The 15,920-nt window shown below is 43.1% G+C and overlaps 1 protein-coding gene across 9 annotated transcripts in view; it reads right to left on the bottom strand.

Moving 5' to 3' along the window:
- Window positions 1-163: 163 nt before the first annotated feature.
- Window positions 164-15,920, bottom strand: part of trak2 (trafficking protein, kinesin binding 2) — a 59,697-nt gene continuing 43,940 nt past the window's right edge. For all 9 annotated transcript variants that reach the window (XM_088606750.1, XM_088606751.1, XM_088606749.1 and 6 more), the window contains 9 exons: window positions 15,772-15,902; window positions 14,901-14,975; window positions 13,946-14,083; window positions 11,454-11,533; window positions 10,474-10,671; window positions 9,333-9,619; window positions 7,991-8,311; window positions 6,935-7,034; window positions 164-5,658 (listed from right to left, as the gene is read on the bottom strand). In XM_088606750.1, the coding sequence (XP_088462876.1) occupies window positions 4,920-5,658; window positions 6,935-7,034; window positions 7,991-8,311; window positions 9,333-9,619; window positions 10,474-10,671; window positions 11,454-11,533; window positions 13,946-14,083; window positions 14,901-14,975; window positions 15,772-15,902 (2,069 nt within the window). In that variant the 3' untranslated portion in view covers window positions 164-4,919. The remainder of the gene's footprint in view (window positions 5,659-6,934; window positions 7,035-7,990; window positions 8,312-9,332; window positions 9,620-10,473; window positions 10,672-11,453; window positions 11,534-13,945; window positions 14,084-14,900; window positions 14,976-15,771; window positions 15,903-15,920) is intronic.

Genomic DNA, 15,920 nt, shown 5'->3' with positions numbered 1-15,920 from the left:
CATTTTATCATTGGTCTACTACTTCCTAGAAAAAAAAAGGAAAACAAAATATTACTATAATGACGCTAATTGTATAATGCTTACATAAAGTTCAACCATTTTAGTAAGATACCATCAAACTTTTGATTTCAAAATAAAGCGTAAAATAAAATGTAGAAGTCAGTTTTATTAATAATTTTTATTTTAAAATATTGCACAGGTTTGTCCGGAGGGAAAGTTACATATCATTCAGGCTGTATATTTACAAAAACTGAACCCCCCCACAGTACCCAAACCTATGTTGTAACCCTCTGACCTCCCAGTTCTCCCGAATCGAGTGTCATCTCTTAAAAAGATTTTTCCTTTTGTAATGGACTAATTAAGAAAACAAGTAAATGATATGATTCTGACAGTTGTGTGGGTGCTATCATAGTTATTCAAACTGGTATTTTGATTTAAATTTTTTGTCATCTTGCCACAAACTGATAATTACACTGGATTTCTTATCCCAATATCCCACAAATAATTAGGAATACAGATAAAGCGTAATCCAGTTCATACCCATACTGGGACAGAGAGGGTCAAATACCTCGATGTTAAAATGACATGGCAGAAAGAAGTTTTACTTTTACTTACTTATGGTTGCCATGACAACTCTTGTGTGTAGTAACTACTTGTTTACTGTGGTCACTCCTGACTTGTTAAAATTATTTGAACAAACTGAGGCACTTGATTTTCCATTTTTCCTTTACAAAAGTAAAAAGTGGCACCAACTGTCATCATCTGGAGTACTACCAAGAAATCACAAAGGCCCAGACTCGCTGAGCCTTGGTGTCTGAATTTAGGCTTTTAAGTTTTTAACATGCTTCATGAAGGCTGGTTTGAATGCTATCAGAGTTTGATAACAGACAGTCTGAAAGAGTATACATGCACAGTCTACAGCTCTAGCTTATAAGACTCAAACAATATTAATACTGCATGAACACTAAGAACATTGCATTTCCACTCAAAAATTATTAGAGATTTCATTTTGTGATAATTTCTGACTTCTTGGTTATGAAACAGAACGCTTGTTACATAGCTGTGGCTAAATGGAATATATTCTTTACATTTCTCGTTAAAAAGACAAAGAAACCAATGATACAGTGTTATTTTTCTAATGTATAATGTTGATACAAGATACAATTTGTAAAAGTGCTGGAAATGAAAATAAACAAGCCTGGAATGATCTAAGATCAACAGTAGCCATATTGTGGCATGCTGGCGTTCTGTAATAATTTGGTATGCCACTTTGAGCATAAAGGCTACATTTATTGGACCAATCTTTTCTAATCCAGTTTAAATTACTTTGCTTCTCCACAACCTAACTTAGGCTAATTTCTAAAGCTAAATTTTATTCATTTAACTGTAGCCAAAATTTGGTCAGGAAATTATTTAAATTTCTGATTTATTACAGGCCTTTAAAATGACATAATTACTTTTGTTCAGAACCACATTAATGTGCAATTAGTTCATACAGTACTGTACTGGAAGGGCAAAGCACAGCCTAAAGAATTGGAAAAATGTCACAAGCTTTTGAAGCCCTGCAATAAAAATAAAGACTTGTTTGACAGCACTTTTAGTTCAATTCCTAACACTGCAAAAAATGATACTAACAATCAGGATCAATCTATAATATCCTTCAATAAGGTGCAAAGCACAATTTCCCATTTCTCATTAAACTGATTGCACACTTAGAAAAAAGTGCAAACAATATCTTAAACAATATGAATACCTTTAGGTTAATAAAAGGAAATTGTGGTAAGTCACAAGAAATATCAGTGACATAAATGTTTTTTTCTCTTATTTTAGATCATCCCAAGAAGACATTACACACAGACATAAAATGCATCAATGTCTAATCTATAATCTTAGTAAGCCATCTATAATTAAATTTTCATATACTGTACTCAAGAAATAAAATGATCAGTAACAGAATGTAGTGCTTTCTAGAAACCAGCTATGCATAAAGTCTGATGGTTGCCTGCTACATACAGTACAGCCAACTAAGTTTGAAGTTGCTCCTATTTCATTTCTGCGTTTTCTGTACACTGCGCAGGAGTTAGTCAAAAAAGCAATTATACAGTGAGTACAAAGATACACTTGAATTTCAGGAACTTAAATTCAATTCTTTTTCAGCAAGGAAAGGGTTTCGATAGAATCGCCACTCTCTATATGTCAGAGTATCATGGAAAAACACAAAACTGATCACAAATAAGGTAGACACTGAAACCACATTGTAGTGAATTATTCATCATAAAGATGACGCCTTCTTCCGCTTTCCAGTATTTTAAGCTTGCATTTACTTATTTAAAAGTTTTCTATGGGCTTTGTGGCATAATTGATATAAACTGTGTATTACAAGGGGAAAAAGTCTCTTTAATGTTAATGTACACATTGTAACACAAAAATCAAATGTTAGGACACACTTTTAACTTTATTGTTTGAACGTTTTTTGGTTGGATTTGTACTGTAGCTCTTGGACTGGCTTATTCCAAGCTTTTCCATACTTTAAAACATTGACACTTCAGCTAGAAAATGTGAAAATTGCACTTCAAAGCTGCTCAAGAGCTTGCCTTCTTGCCACAGAATTAAAATTACTGAACTAAACAAAGGAAGAAAAACAGGCCAGTTTGCCAATGGCTAGCTCTTTGAAAAAGACCTCTCTGTCGCCCTTAGCTGCCTCGATTAGAAACAAAACTAGCAAAACTAAACATTTCTGCACACTGACATTTACCAATGCTGAAAATCTTCAGTCTAAGCAAAGAGAATGTTTTGCCTTTCATGCACAACTAGCCTAAAGCCACCACAAGATCACAAGAGAAGTGGTCATCTGAAGAACTGGTATATTTTTACCTTCTGAGTGCAGGATTCACAGCACAAACCTGCTCCACACACTACTTACTCAAGAAAACGTCACTTAGCTCAGAGTCATTTACCCTCTAAAATACTACAGAACCAGCGAGATAAGATTGTGGTCTTAGTGGCAAAGTCAGAGCTGAGGGATTGAATAAGTGTCTAGTACACGTGATCTCAAGCTCTCTCCAAAGGGCTGAAACAGAGTCATAACGTCAGATATAAAGCGCACATACAGTATGGCTTCTTTTTCCCATGTCAATAAACAGAAAGCTAAAAGTTCTAGGACTACTGCATCACTGAGCTCCTGTTAGAAACAGGACAGAAGCGACTATCTAGACACCGTACTAAAACAGAAGCAATGATATAAGCTGCTGTAACATTGCAAAAAATGACCCCTTATACAGTATAACCACGCCATGTCAAATATACTGTATAACTATACTGTACATATGATAACCACTATAAGTATAAAATGTCATGCTTTGTCCGTGACTTTAAACCTTTCTTGACAGAAAAAAACAATCCACCACTATGTATCTGTCCATTTAACTCTCAAGAGTCATCTTCCCATCGTAAAGCTCATAACGCCAGGAACCCTTGGGTCCCAAATCAAGAACCTTTTGTAAATAACTGCCAGGAGTATCAAGCCTCCCGGCTGTGACCAAGGGTGGTAAGGATTAAAGGCAAAACAGACATCACTGCAGTTTTAAGAAATCTGCCCATTGTGCACGGTAAATGCATCATATCAGCATTACAATCATGTTATCGGAATGCCAGAGGACTATGAGTCTGCTGTCGTAGAACACCAGTAAATAAATGGGCTCCACGTTATTGCACAAAGGAAAACAAAAAACAATCCAAGGTACTGAATCTTTCCTCTAGATAAATGAGCACAGAAAAGCTTTTCCATTTTCTTAAACTGTACAAAACGGCAACCCCTGCATGAATGTCAAAACCTAAGAAGAAAACAGAATCTCTTCCATACATTCAGTTTTGAAGGATAACACTGCTAGGCCCTTCGCTGTCCACTTCACCTAAAAGTTTCAGCTTCCTATGTGACATCTAAAAGAAAATACTGGCATCTTTAACTACTCACTGCCCGCTATCCAAGTAACTCTCTCTTACTGTACGTCATTTGAGTAAATTTGTGATTGCCCTCAAACTGCTTGACAAATAACAGATTTGGTTTTATTAAAAAAAAACATTTCTAAGCAAAACAAAAGAGGCAAAATAAGATTTTGCAGTTCAAAATAATAGTAAAATAATAAAATAAGGAAGCTTTGTAGTCTTTTGGAGCCCTGAGCTTAAAACTTGAAGAAGCAAAAATCTAACAGTCAGAAACGTTTTTGCCAGAAGTGTGCTTTGTTAATTAAATTCATTTTACTGCTCTGCTCTAGTGTTTTCTGCCAATACTATGGTTATATGATACAGCTGCATAAGAGACTGCCAAAATAACAGTGGCTTATGCAGGTAACAATAGTGCATTGCTGTTGCAAAACAGCTCCAACTGGCTGTTTATGAAGTGGGGGCTGTGCTCTGTTCCTCTCGACACAAAAACCTCATCTTAGTTCCCTCTACACCCTTCATACTCATCCAGCCTGCTCCCCATTTCACTCTCTTCACCTTAAAACCCTCTTTCCGTCTCTCTCTCACCCTCTGCGACTTCCTCACACCCTCAACAGCAACAGAGTACATCTCTCAGCGCGCACTGCAGACAACTCTGATAAAAAAAAACCCACATCACTTTCACAAGGACCGTCACAGCCCCAGCCCCCACACCAAGTACCAGCTTGTATTTAACCCTTGCTTTCAGAAAGCATTTGGTACTTTTTCAGTTTCCAATTCCAAAAAAGGTTACTAGCTTTTTTGCTCAGATATGAAACCACGGGCGAATGCTGTGCTATTTTCTGGCTCAAATTCATAGACTGACAGTTTTTGGTGGTGGCTGGAAAAGGAGAGAGGTAGACATATCAAGCGTCAATCCAAGTTTTTAACGCCCACCATCTTTTCCTTTACCACTTTCCCTTCTGTGTTCCGGCGTTTTACAGTCTCTGTTCAGTCCTCAGGGGCTCCGGGGTGTCCTGTGAGGCCCGTATGGATGGCGGTTTCACCTCCGCGCTACGCTTTTCCTTCAGGCTCCGCACTGGTGGAATCGGGAGGGAGGCTGGATGGGAGGGGGTGCCGCTTGCTGGGGGACCCAATCCCCCGATCATAGCTGGAAGGCTCTGATTCCTCCTCAGCCCGTCTAGGAGGCTACCGCCGCCGGCCGTGACGAAGTGGGCCGACTCCTGCCGCCGGAGTCCCCCCTCCGCGTCCCCCCTGAGCACCTTGGCAAAGCCCAGCCTCTTAAGGCGCTCCACCAGGTTGACTCTGTTCTGCGCCGGGTCGGGCCGAACTCGGCCGTGTTTAAGGCCGTACACCTCCTGGAGGAAGATCTCCGCGGGCCGCGAGGCCAGGAAGTTTTCGGCGCCGGGGCGTGTCTCAAAGGGCACCGGAGACGAAGCCGGGGAGCGGGAGGGAGAGTTGGGAGGGGTAGAGGGGGGGAAACGTGTCTTTCGCGGACTCTGGCCTGGGGGGGACTCGGAGACGGGGCTGCTGTACACCTGGGCGGAGATACCCTTCTCCTGCAGAAGTTTGGCCAGTCCACGAGTGACGGTGGCGTTGTGGCCGTGGGTGAAGGCCTCTCCCAAGCTGAGGCGGCAGGGGGTGACCGGTGTGCTGGGTCCTGTTCTCAGGGAGCTGGGAGTGTTTTCTCCATTGGGCACAGGGACATACATAGAGCTAGAGAAGCAGAAAAAAAAAGAAAACTGTCAAGAGACAGCATTTTTTTACAACATCTACTGATGGAAATGTATTTATTTTCACAGCGTGAAGCCGGGTTTGCTATTCGGTCAGCCAAGAACAGGCCCAGAATGCATCTGGGATTTAAACTAGTCATGGGCTGCCCCAGAGGTGGCTTTTCCAGTAACCCGAAGATCACAAAAAAAAAAGTTGTCCCTAAACCGATAACGGTTTAGGTCCCTTTTGGGTGTAGCCCAGAGCTGACATTTATAAAGTAGAGAACACTTACATGTGTGATACACCTGGGTTGAGGTGCCTCTTTTTATAGGTGGGTGTTGGGAAACACAATAACAACTACATAGTAAAAAAAAGAACTTGAACTTTTACAAAGAATTCACACAATAAAATGGGGCGGAGAGGTGGCTCTGTGGCTAAGGATCTGTGCCTGTGGCTGGAAGGTTGCCGGTTTATATCCTGCGGCCGGCAGAGGAATCCTACTCCGTTGGGCCCTGAGCAAGGCCCTTCACCCCAGCTGCTCCAGGGGCGCTGTATAAATGGCTGACCCTGTGCTCTGACCCCGAGCTTCTCTCCCTGTCTGTGTGTCTCATGGAGAGCAAGTCGGGGTATGTGAAAAAAGACGAATTCCTAATACAACAAAATTGTATACGGCCAATAAAGTGATCTTATCTTATGAAAACACAAACCCCTAACTCTCTCCAAGCTCCAGGTACACTTCTTCGATTCACCCTCCCGATAAGAGGTCAGGCAGCTGCCAAAATCTCTTTATGAAAAACGTTCCGCACAAAATCTCCCAAAATATGCCAATTCCTCTCCCCCTTCTCTCTCAAGTACAACACATAACAGAGGCTCGGGTCTGTTCCCAGAGAGCAGAGACTGACAGCCACTTGAAGCCTCTGCTGCTCGGTTTTTAAGTGTCACCTGACCAATTGTCTTCCTCCAATTGGTCAGGAGATTGAAGATGGCAGATCTGTCCCCACAGTCTTCTGGGGAATGTGGTTCCAGCAAGCACTGCCGTCTTGTCTCCACCTACTGCCCTTTTAAACATGATGCATGCTAGAGATTACATCCTGATTTGAAAATGGCTGCACTGATGTAAATAACAGGAAAGTAATACAAATAGGACAGCACCAACACAATTTTAGGCACTGCTAAATTGAAGTATGTACTGTACAGCAATCCCCTTTGCAATTACCACCATTTTATTAAGGAAGAGGAAAACAGCCTGAATGCTGTGAAAGTATAAAGGAAGTGTTACCTTGGTGTGACCTGAGTGACATCAGATGGGTGGAGAATCCGACAGGTTGTAAAGGTGTAAGTGGAGAAGGTGGAGCTCAGACATTTCCCTGGGTTGGGGGCTTCAGAAAACAGGAAAGTCATTATGACATGGCGGTATCCTTAAAATCCGATTCCTATACAAATTCTTGCATTTTAACGCATCAGGAGATGCTACCATATCTTTTGATGACTGCGCAAAACGGAAATCACAGGAGGCCAGCTGATGCAGATGTGATTTCAGCCTCAGCTCCTGAGGATGTATGAGACACTTGACGTACAGATTAATGAAGTGTTTCATTTCTTGCTATCCGTTAATGACAGGATAAGAAAGGAAAACTGTTACAAATTCAATATATGACTTATCAGTATTTGTTTTTTCCTTGCAGGTAAAAAACCCCTGTAAAATGCAGTTAATATTAGCTACAGTATACACATACGCAGCCACTGGAAAGAGAAAGTAAATAAAATAATGCTAAATCATGAAATTCCAGACAGCAAAACCACACCTAGCGAACTGGAACCCAGTGCTTTCCGTGTAAGTGAGGCAATACAATGTCCAAAGCCCTATAAAACCTTCTTCAAACACCTTGAATTTTTATGAAAATATCAGTTCTGCCACTTTCAATCAATGTGTTGTGAAATCACGCGGATGAATGCAAACTTAGCATCTTCAACATCTTTGAACAAACAGGAGCCAACGCACAGTCATGCAACAAAATGGCGGATTCGGTGAAATTACAAAATGCACATACATTTTAAAACCAGAATCTTATTCAAACCCTGAATGCTCCAAAGAAAGTCTTCTAAGTGTCGTTCTACCGCATGTAGTTCAGCCGTTTGTCTTCTTTTCCAAATTACGAAAAGAAAAGTGTTCTGGCTATTCTCTAGCATTGAGCTGTCCATGGAAAACAAGGCACTGAACGAATAATAAACTGAAGATGACGAATTTTAACCACACAACCAAATGCGAAGGATTGCACAAGGGGAGGTGGCTTATTCGTGTCTTGTGAGGATGCGAGACAGCACGGAAGCTCACCAGGGGTCACCGGTGTGGCAAGGATCTGAGTCTGGGGCAGGAAGACGCTGGGAGGAGGAGAGCTCTCCTCCGGAGGGTCCGGCTTCCTGGCCTCTGGGGTGGAGGAGCGCTGCACCTGGAAAGTGATGCCGCCTTCCTCCTCATCCTCCGCGGCTCTCGGCCGCGGGTTGTCCTCGTCATCCTCCTCGAGGTCCGAGAGGCGGTAGACAGCGTCTTCGGGCAGGGGTGTGAAGCCTTTGGTCACCACACCAGGCCGAGTATCCAGGATGGTGGCCAGGTGGGGCTGGGCCAGCTGCTGCCAGTGGTGCAACGTCAGAGAGCCTAAAGGAAGCAGGGGCATTATTCACAACCGTCGAAATTGTCCTATTCTTACCATGTAGCGTGCCCTCGCATTTTTCATCTATGCAACCTATGCAGCTGTTGTAGAAAGAGATATCCATTATCCAATCTGTTATCAGAAAACTACATCCAGAAACCTACCCTGAGAAACACAGAAAGAGGGACTACATGTCAAAAGGAACATCAGTCCATCACAGGGCACCAATTTTGGAAGGTGTTGTCGTTTTTGGAAGGTGGGAGGAAAGAAGAGCATCCAGCAAGAATCCAATGGAGCACAAGCAGCCAGCAGCTATATAACCCTGGAACTCACAACTGGCAGTCCACTGAAGCTCAGCAGCTGTGAGCCTGGCCAGTACCTGGAGGGGAGAACTCCTGGGAAAGCTAAAGTTGCTGCTGGAAGTGGTGTTGGAGCAGCCAGTAGGGGCCGCTCACTCTGCAGTCTGTTTATGTTTAATGGCCCAGTATGGTGACGGGGACACTATGGGATGAGACGTAAGACCGAGGACTCTCTGTGGTCATTAAAAATCCCAGGGCGTTTCTCGAAAAGAGTAGGGTAGTTACTGTGGTGTCTTGGTCAAATTTCCCCCTGGCCTTTACCAGTCATGGCCTCCTAATAATCCCCCTCTATGAACTGGCTTCATCACTCTGTTCTCCTCCCCACTGATAGCTGGTGTGTGGTGAGTGTACTGGCGCACTATGACTGCCGTCATAGCATCCAGGTTGGGGCTGCACATTGGTGGTGGTGGAGGGGAGTCCCCATTACCTGTAAAGCGCTTTGAGTGGAGTGTCCAGAATAGCGCTATATAAGTGTAAGGACCTGTTCTCAGAACTGTCCTGTAGCTTCATTAATCCAGCTGCTTTCTTGACTTGAAAAACATTACGGTGAAAAAATTAGAGGAAGTCTACAGCATAAACAGCGTTGAGGAGCTTGTTGCAAAGATTGGAATAAGAGGCCCTTCTCCCTTTCCCAAAACAAATTAAAAAGACCCTCTATCGCCTGTACCTTCTATGGGCTTAACTATCTGCAGTTTCTCAGGCAGGAAGGTCTTGAAGCAGCTGGAGCTGCCCGACAGGTCGGTGAAGCTGGTGCCCGTGGAGAAGACGCTGCCGGTGGGGGAGCTGCGGCCGCTGCCCCCGGCCCCCGACAGGGCCCTCAGCTTCCTCTCCCGCTCGTCCTCGAAGAACTGCCGCTCGCACAGGTAGTTCTCCCGGCGCAGGGAGAGGCGGCGCAGGGCTGCCGCCAGGTCGCTGCTGCCGGGGGTCCCCGGCTGCCCCATCCTGCTGCTGTCCCTGCGCCAGAAACGTCCGACGGAACACGCCGGAAACGGTTGTAAATCTCGAGATGTCTGGCGGGGAGACAATTATCACCCAGGCCAAGGACATCCATCTCCATTCCCCCCCCCCAACACCCACCACTCCAGGGAGCAAATAATCGTCAATATATTTACTCACGCAACACGGCAACATACCGTATGGGATCATGGACCTGACTACCAACAACTAGTATTTCAAAACAATTTTTGAAAACGAAATACCTCAATTTAAAATTTTCCACTGTCAGCTGCCACCATCCCTGATACACATCGCCACCTAGTGGCTCACCAGAGTTAGCTCTCCACCTTGCCTCACCTTACTTTAATGCACTAAAATCATTTACAACTGAGTGGGTCTTTTTACCTGCAGCATGTTGCTAATTTCCTCCTTTGTGAGCATAATCTATAAATTAATCACTGAACACTTCTAACATCCCCTGACAGCCTTCTATAATAGATCAACTGATATCCTCGAGACACTTTAATTCTTCCCTTACAGATTGGAATGGAATTGTATTATTAAAAGGTTTATTGCATTACATTTTGATTCCATTGACTCATTCAACCAATGTCCAGGATTTTGATTAATCTTGTACTTACAGTATGCAGTTTTTCACATATTTCTACATGCTTTACAAAATACATTTTTCAGCTGTTACAAGAACTTAGGCAAGACTTTAAATTAGCAAAGAATTTCCTACTTCATAAACTTTGACAAAATAGGTCACCAGAAGGGATACTTCACAGTAAATGTGCAATTCAATGTCGGGAGGAAAAGGCAAATGACTATTGAACCACCTTGGTGAATTTCGTTTGGTACCCGGGCCTGACCTGGGACTGTCTGTTGGTGGTTCAGTGCGGTTCTGGTGTCTGACGGGCTGTACCCCGGACAGGAAGGGCTGAGCAGTCATGACGACGCCACTTTGGTTCGATCCAGGGATGGGAAGTGGAGGAAGTACCACAGCAGAGTGAGCGCGAACCGACTCATTTACCGTCTTGACCGTCTCAAACACCCGTTTCTGCGTGTTCCTGCCGGAAAGTGAAGAAGGAGAAAAGAGTTCCAGTCTTCCCTGCTTGAAACAGTGAAGCAAAACTTAAGGATAAAGGTCCAACCACCCATTTTCTAACCGCTTTATCCAGTACAGGATCACAGGGGATCTCCGGAGTCTATCCCAGCAAAGCAACAGGCACAAGACAGGATACGCCCTGGGTGTGACGCCAATTCATCGCCGGGAATATATAGACACAGACACACGCACAACAGGGCCAGTTGTCTCAGAAGCTGATTAACCTACCAGGATGTCTTCGGACTGGGGGAGAAAGCTGGAGCACCCACATGAACGGGGGAGAACATGCAAACTCCACACAGACAGCACCCCAGGTCTGGAATTGAATTGCCTCAGCGCTGAGAGGCAGCAATGCTACCCACTGCGCCACCATGCCACCCCCAGGGTCAATAACAAATTATTTTGCTTGTTAATGTACACAAAAACTCCTGGTAAATTCAAAATATGCTCTTTTAAAATACTGGAAACTAAGCAAGGACACTTTTCTCAAACAGGAATTCACCATACTATGTTGCATCTAGAATGGAACTGCTGCAGATATAAATCCATAGGAGAAATTTTACCCCGAGTTACAGGAAACAATTGTACCAATAATTTATGGCACATTTTCTTTATAAAATGCCTAGGCCACGCAGCATTTGTTGTAAGATACTGAGGTAATGAGTTTAAATTTAAAACTTAAAACATCTGTATCCTGCAGGTTTTTAAGACATTGTAACTTGGTCCTGCTGATTTTGGGCTGACCTTTGGTCATAAAAGACGTTTTCTTCCTCCACACTCAACTCTCTTCGCATAGTTACTTCAATTTCAGCAGCTAAAGAGTCCTGTAACAGACAGAAAAGTGTAAAAAGACAGCCTTCATTAGTGAAAAAAAGAAGACATTCAACATTAATTACTCTCAATTTACAAATACTGTGTACATATGACAGCACAGCACTAAACTACTAGTCAGGAAACACTGGGAAGATGTTTTAATCAGCACAGCATTTCTCAACTTGTGTGTTGTGGAATTTTGGAAAAATCACAAATGAGAACAATGTAAATTAATATATTATTATTATATATTATTAAAGTTTCTTTTTGAAGTTTGATGGACAGAAAAAGACCAAAAACTGAAAATGTCTAAGGATCTGAGCAAGAGCTCTAAGCTTCACAGTCATCAATTCCTGCCAGGATAAGGAAAATACTGTAACCCATCTTCCTCAACCCAGATTTGTAGCCTTTCTATTAACTTCAATTAGTTTTAAATGAGACACCAAATAAAAGAAAACCAACAGTTTTACAGTAAAAATACAGGGGTGAATACAGAAACACCCTTATATTGTTCACAAATGTGCAAGATGATAATAACATGACTCAATACGTCTTAGATCATACAGTGCGCTTGCTCACTGCAATAATTTAACACTCATTACATAATGTACATAATGTACCAAAAATAACATCATGTGCTGTAAGATACACATCACTGTGTTAATACATTCAATTACCTTTATCTCACTTGGTGACTGTAAGACCCAGAAGAAATATTGTAGCAGTGTATCACATGCAATGTGGATTGTAATAGGCACATATTGCATTGCATAAAAAGGAATGTGAAAACTGCATTAAAAGAATGAGTCAGCAAAATCAACACACTACTGCTGATCACTAAAAATCTAGCGACAAAGTTTACAGTACAGGACACTTACTCATCGTTACATGACCCCTTGCCATGGTTTCAAAATTGGTGATTCAGCTATGAGAGCATGGATAAAAGATGAAGAGTCTCAGCAAAAAAACCTTTCTGCAAAAGTCAACATGAATGATGACTGTCCCATTGTGACTTAACGGTGGTGACTGAGGAAAGCTGTATTTTTTTCCTAATTTTAGTTTAGGACTATTTGTTTTTGCTGTTGTTAAGTGAGCCATTGGTTGCACCTATCCTTAGACCCACGGCAAACATTGGGGCCCATTCTCATCTAAATAGTAACCCTATTTTTAAACACTTATTTTAGCAATCAAATGAGCCTGCCATACTCGCTCGCTTCCTAACACCGTTGTCATGCCCAGGCTGGGACCGATTCGCGTACCGCGGTTGCCAGGGACAAACGCCGCAGTCGCACGAGCTCCCAGCCTTCAACCGAGCCTGTTCAGACGAGGTCGGGACGGCGGTCAATTAGAACTAATTATTATCAATCGGGGAATCAATTCACAACTCAGACCACTTAATGTACTGCACATTTAAGATGGTTCACTCCGCTGAGCGTTACCATTAGTGCTTTGAGTGGAGTGTCCAGAAAAATGCTATATAAGTGTAAGCAATTCTTATTACTATAACCGTCCAGCCCTCTCCAGCCATTTTCTGCTGAGAGCCTCACCTCACTCGATAGTTTTCCCCCTCATTATTCTCCCTGCTCGGGCGTCCTTGCTTTCCTGGAGACGTCCACCCTGGGACCCGCCTGCCTGCGCCACACTCTCTCCCTCATCACCCTCGCACTCGCTCCCTGCTTCACCTGAGCTTTCCTGCGCTTGGGCTTCAGTCAACCACAAAGCTGCAGTTTCTTTCTGACAGTAGCAGCATAACAAGTGTGTAATGTCTGCTAAGCCACCACACTCTGTCCCAAAGTCGGTTATATATTAAGCTTAGCCATTAACATCATTAGCTTGGTAAGAAGGCAGTATTGTGTTACCAATAAGGGCTGTAAATCTTCTGCTGCTGTAATGTCCTCTTAATTTCTCTTCAGTCTGTTATTGAGTCTCACTATGAGTACCCTTTGCCCTGTTCTCCCTACATCCACTTGCTAACCACTCTAGGAACCTGGGCCTATCCTGGCAAGCAACGGGCGCAAGCCGGAGTTCACCCTGGACGCGATGCCAGTGCATCACAGGGCAGACAGATACAGACACACACTTCCACCAGGGCGAATTTTCCCAGAGCCAATGAACCCACCAGCGTGTTTTTGAACTGTGGGAATAAACCCACACGAACACGTGGGGAACATGCAAACTCCATGCAGACAGGACGCCCACAGAACCTGATTTTGATCTCTGCTCTGCGGAGGTTATGTTGTATGTGACAAAAGAGTAAAGTCCAGCTCTTTAAAATCTTCAGGTTTGAAACATCGCTGTGAGGCAGACAGATCTTTAATATGGACACTCCTGTCAATGCCAGCCAGGGTCTCAGGCTAGGACAGGGAAAAGGCTGGTGTAGCCCATGCTGAGGCCAGATGAGGGAGTAAGGGGGGAGGTCTCACCATAGGAAAGAGCCCATAGGACTGGTGACAGCGCATGGCTGAGCTGGGGGCGGACTTGCTCCTGAGCTCCTTCATCTCTTCCTGGGATTCCTGGAGCATCCCCAGGCACTCTGCGTTCCGATCCTGAAGCTCATGGAGCTAAAAGACACAGGAGACAGGCCACTGTTACAAGCACACAATGGGATTCCAGTAAAAACATCCCTCTACTACAGGCATGGGTGAGAACTGTCATTAGTGCCTTGTTGCCCAGAAAATATTGACTAAAGTGCATTACATTATTCATTTTTTTTTGTTGATAAAATAGTTTTTGCAGTACTTTACGTCATCTGTCGCTTTGTAAGTTAATACGTTGTATGAAGGAGCTCTTATTGTATAAGAGGTATCTCCTGTTGTTTTTAAGTGTACAATAAGTATAGATACTTCTTTCATCTCTAAAATCATTTTTTGTTGCCCATAAACAAAGCCTCATGTTTTTATGTTAGCATCCTGGGCAGGTTTGTAATTTCAGAGTGTGTAGAACATCATGCTAGAAACAACTCCAGCAGATGGTACAAGCAGAAATGTCACATTTTTCAAAGTGAAATGTCAAAACAAAAAAGAGAAAAATCTGCTTAATCAAAGTGAAGGAGAATTATATGTGTGTTTACAGCAGGTTAGCCTCAAGCTGGGTAATTTTGCAGGTGCATTCTGGGATGTCCAGTAAAGCCATTCAGATCACTTCCATCGTTTTTTAAATATAGCTGGAAATGTTTAAAGAGAAAAGTCATTTCTGGAAAACTTCATCAAGCGATTTTATCTTTTCAGATTCTGTCATTTTATTTCAGAAATGACTGTTAAAGAACATTTATATCGTTCAACAAAATAAATGTTCTGGGAATTGTATTGCACCGAGCACGAATCATGAAAAATAAATGAAGTAACTATCAAAAATGGGAAAAGAGATGGACATCCATACTTCTGCTGTGAGCTGCCGCTGAGCATCTTTGGAAGCCTGCAGATGAATTTTTAGCTCTTCTTTTTCAATCGCCAACTGCAGAAAACACAAGCATAAAGGACATACATTTAACAACATGCTACATTTTTCACCGAGATCATCGTCACAAGAGTGCACAGTATACTTAAGCAATGGAAAAATGGCATAGGACCATGGAAATTAGTTTCCTTTAATTGACTGTTGTTAAAACCTGCTGTTGTAAAAACATTGCATTATAGAAGTTAATACTTTCACTTTTTCTTTTCATTTGGCTGCCAAAGATCTCAAACTAAAACTTCTGAATCAAACTCAGGGAATTTTGTGACAAAACTGGACTTTGCCAGGAGAGATTTGCCAGCAATTATATCATCCTGCAACTCACAACTGGTAACCCACTGAAACTCAGCAGGTGTGAGCCTGGTCAGTACCTGGACGGGAGACCTCCTGGGAAAAACTAAGGTAACTGCTCTCCTTACAGTCTGTGTGGGTCCCAGTATAGAAACGGATACACTATACTGTAAAAAAGGCACTGTCCGTCGAAATCTCCACAGTCATTAAAAATCCCAGGGTGTTTCTCAAAAAGAGTAGGGGTGTAAACCTGACAGCCTGGCCAATTTTCTCCCAGACCTCCCTGATATGGCCTCCTAATAATCCTCATCTCTGAACTGGCTTCATCACTCTGTTCTCCTCCCCACTGATAGCTGGTGTGCGGTGAGCGTACTGGCGCACTATGGCTGCTGTCGCATCATCCAAGTGGGGGCTGCACATTGGTGGAGGGGATTATTATTATTATTATTATTATTATTGCAGGTCAGGACGAGTAGTGGAAGGTTGGTATCTTCAGAGTTCTCACCTCCTTGACCCGGTGCTGCAGTTCGACTATCTGAGAGAGCAAGGTGGCGATCTCCTCCTGATGCCTCAACAACTCCTCATTCTTTCGAGACAGCTCCTCCGTCATCGCCACCATCTGGCTGTTAGACTCCCCTGTGCACACCAAGGAAC

The sequence above is a fragment of the Lepisosteus platostomus genome, chromosome 14 (assembly GCF_059453375.1).
Source record: "Lepisosteus platostomus isolate fLepPlt1 chromosome 14, fLepPlt1.hap1, whole genome shotgun sequence".
NCBI classification, from domain to species: domain Eukaryota; kingdom Metazoa; phylum Chordata; class Actinopteri; order Semionotiformes; family Lepisosteidae; genus Lepisosteus; species Lepisosteus platostomus.
The sequence above is the reverse complement of the archived record's forward strand: the minus strand, read 5'-3'. Positions and strand labels throughout refer to the sequence as shown.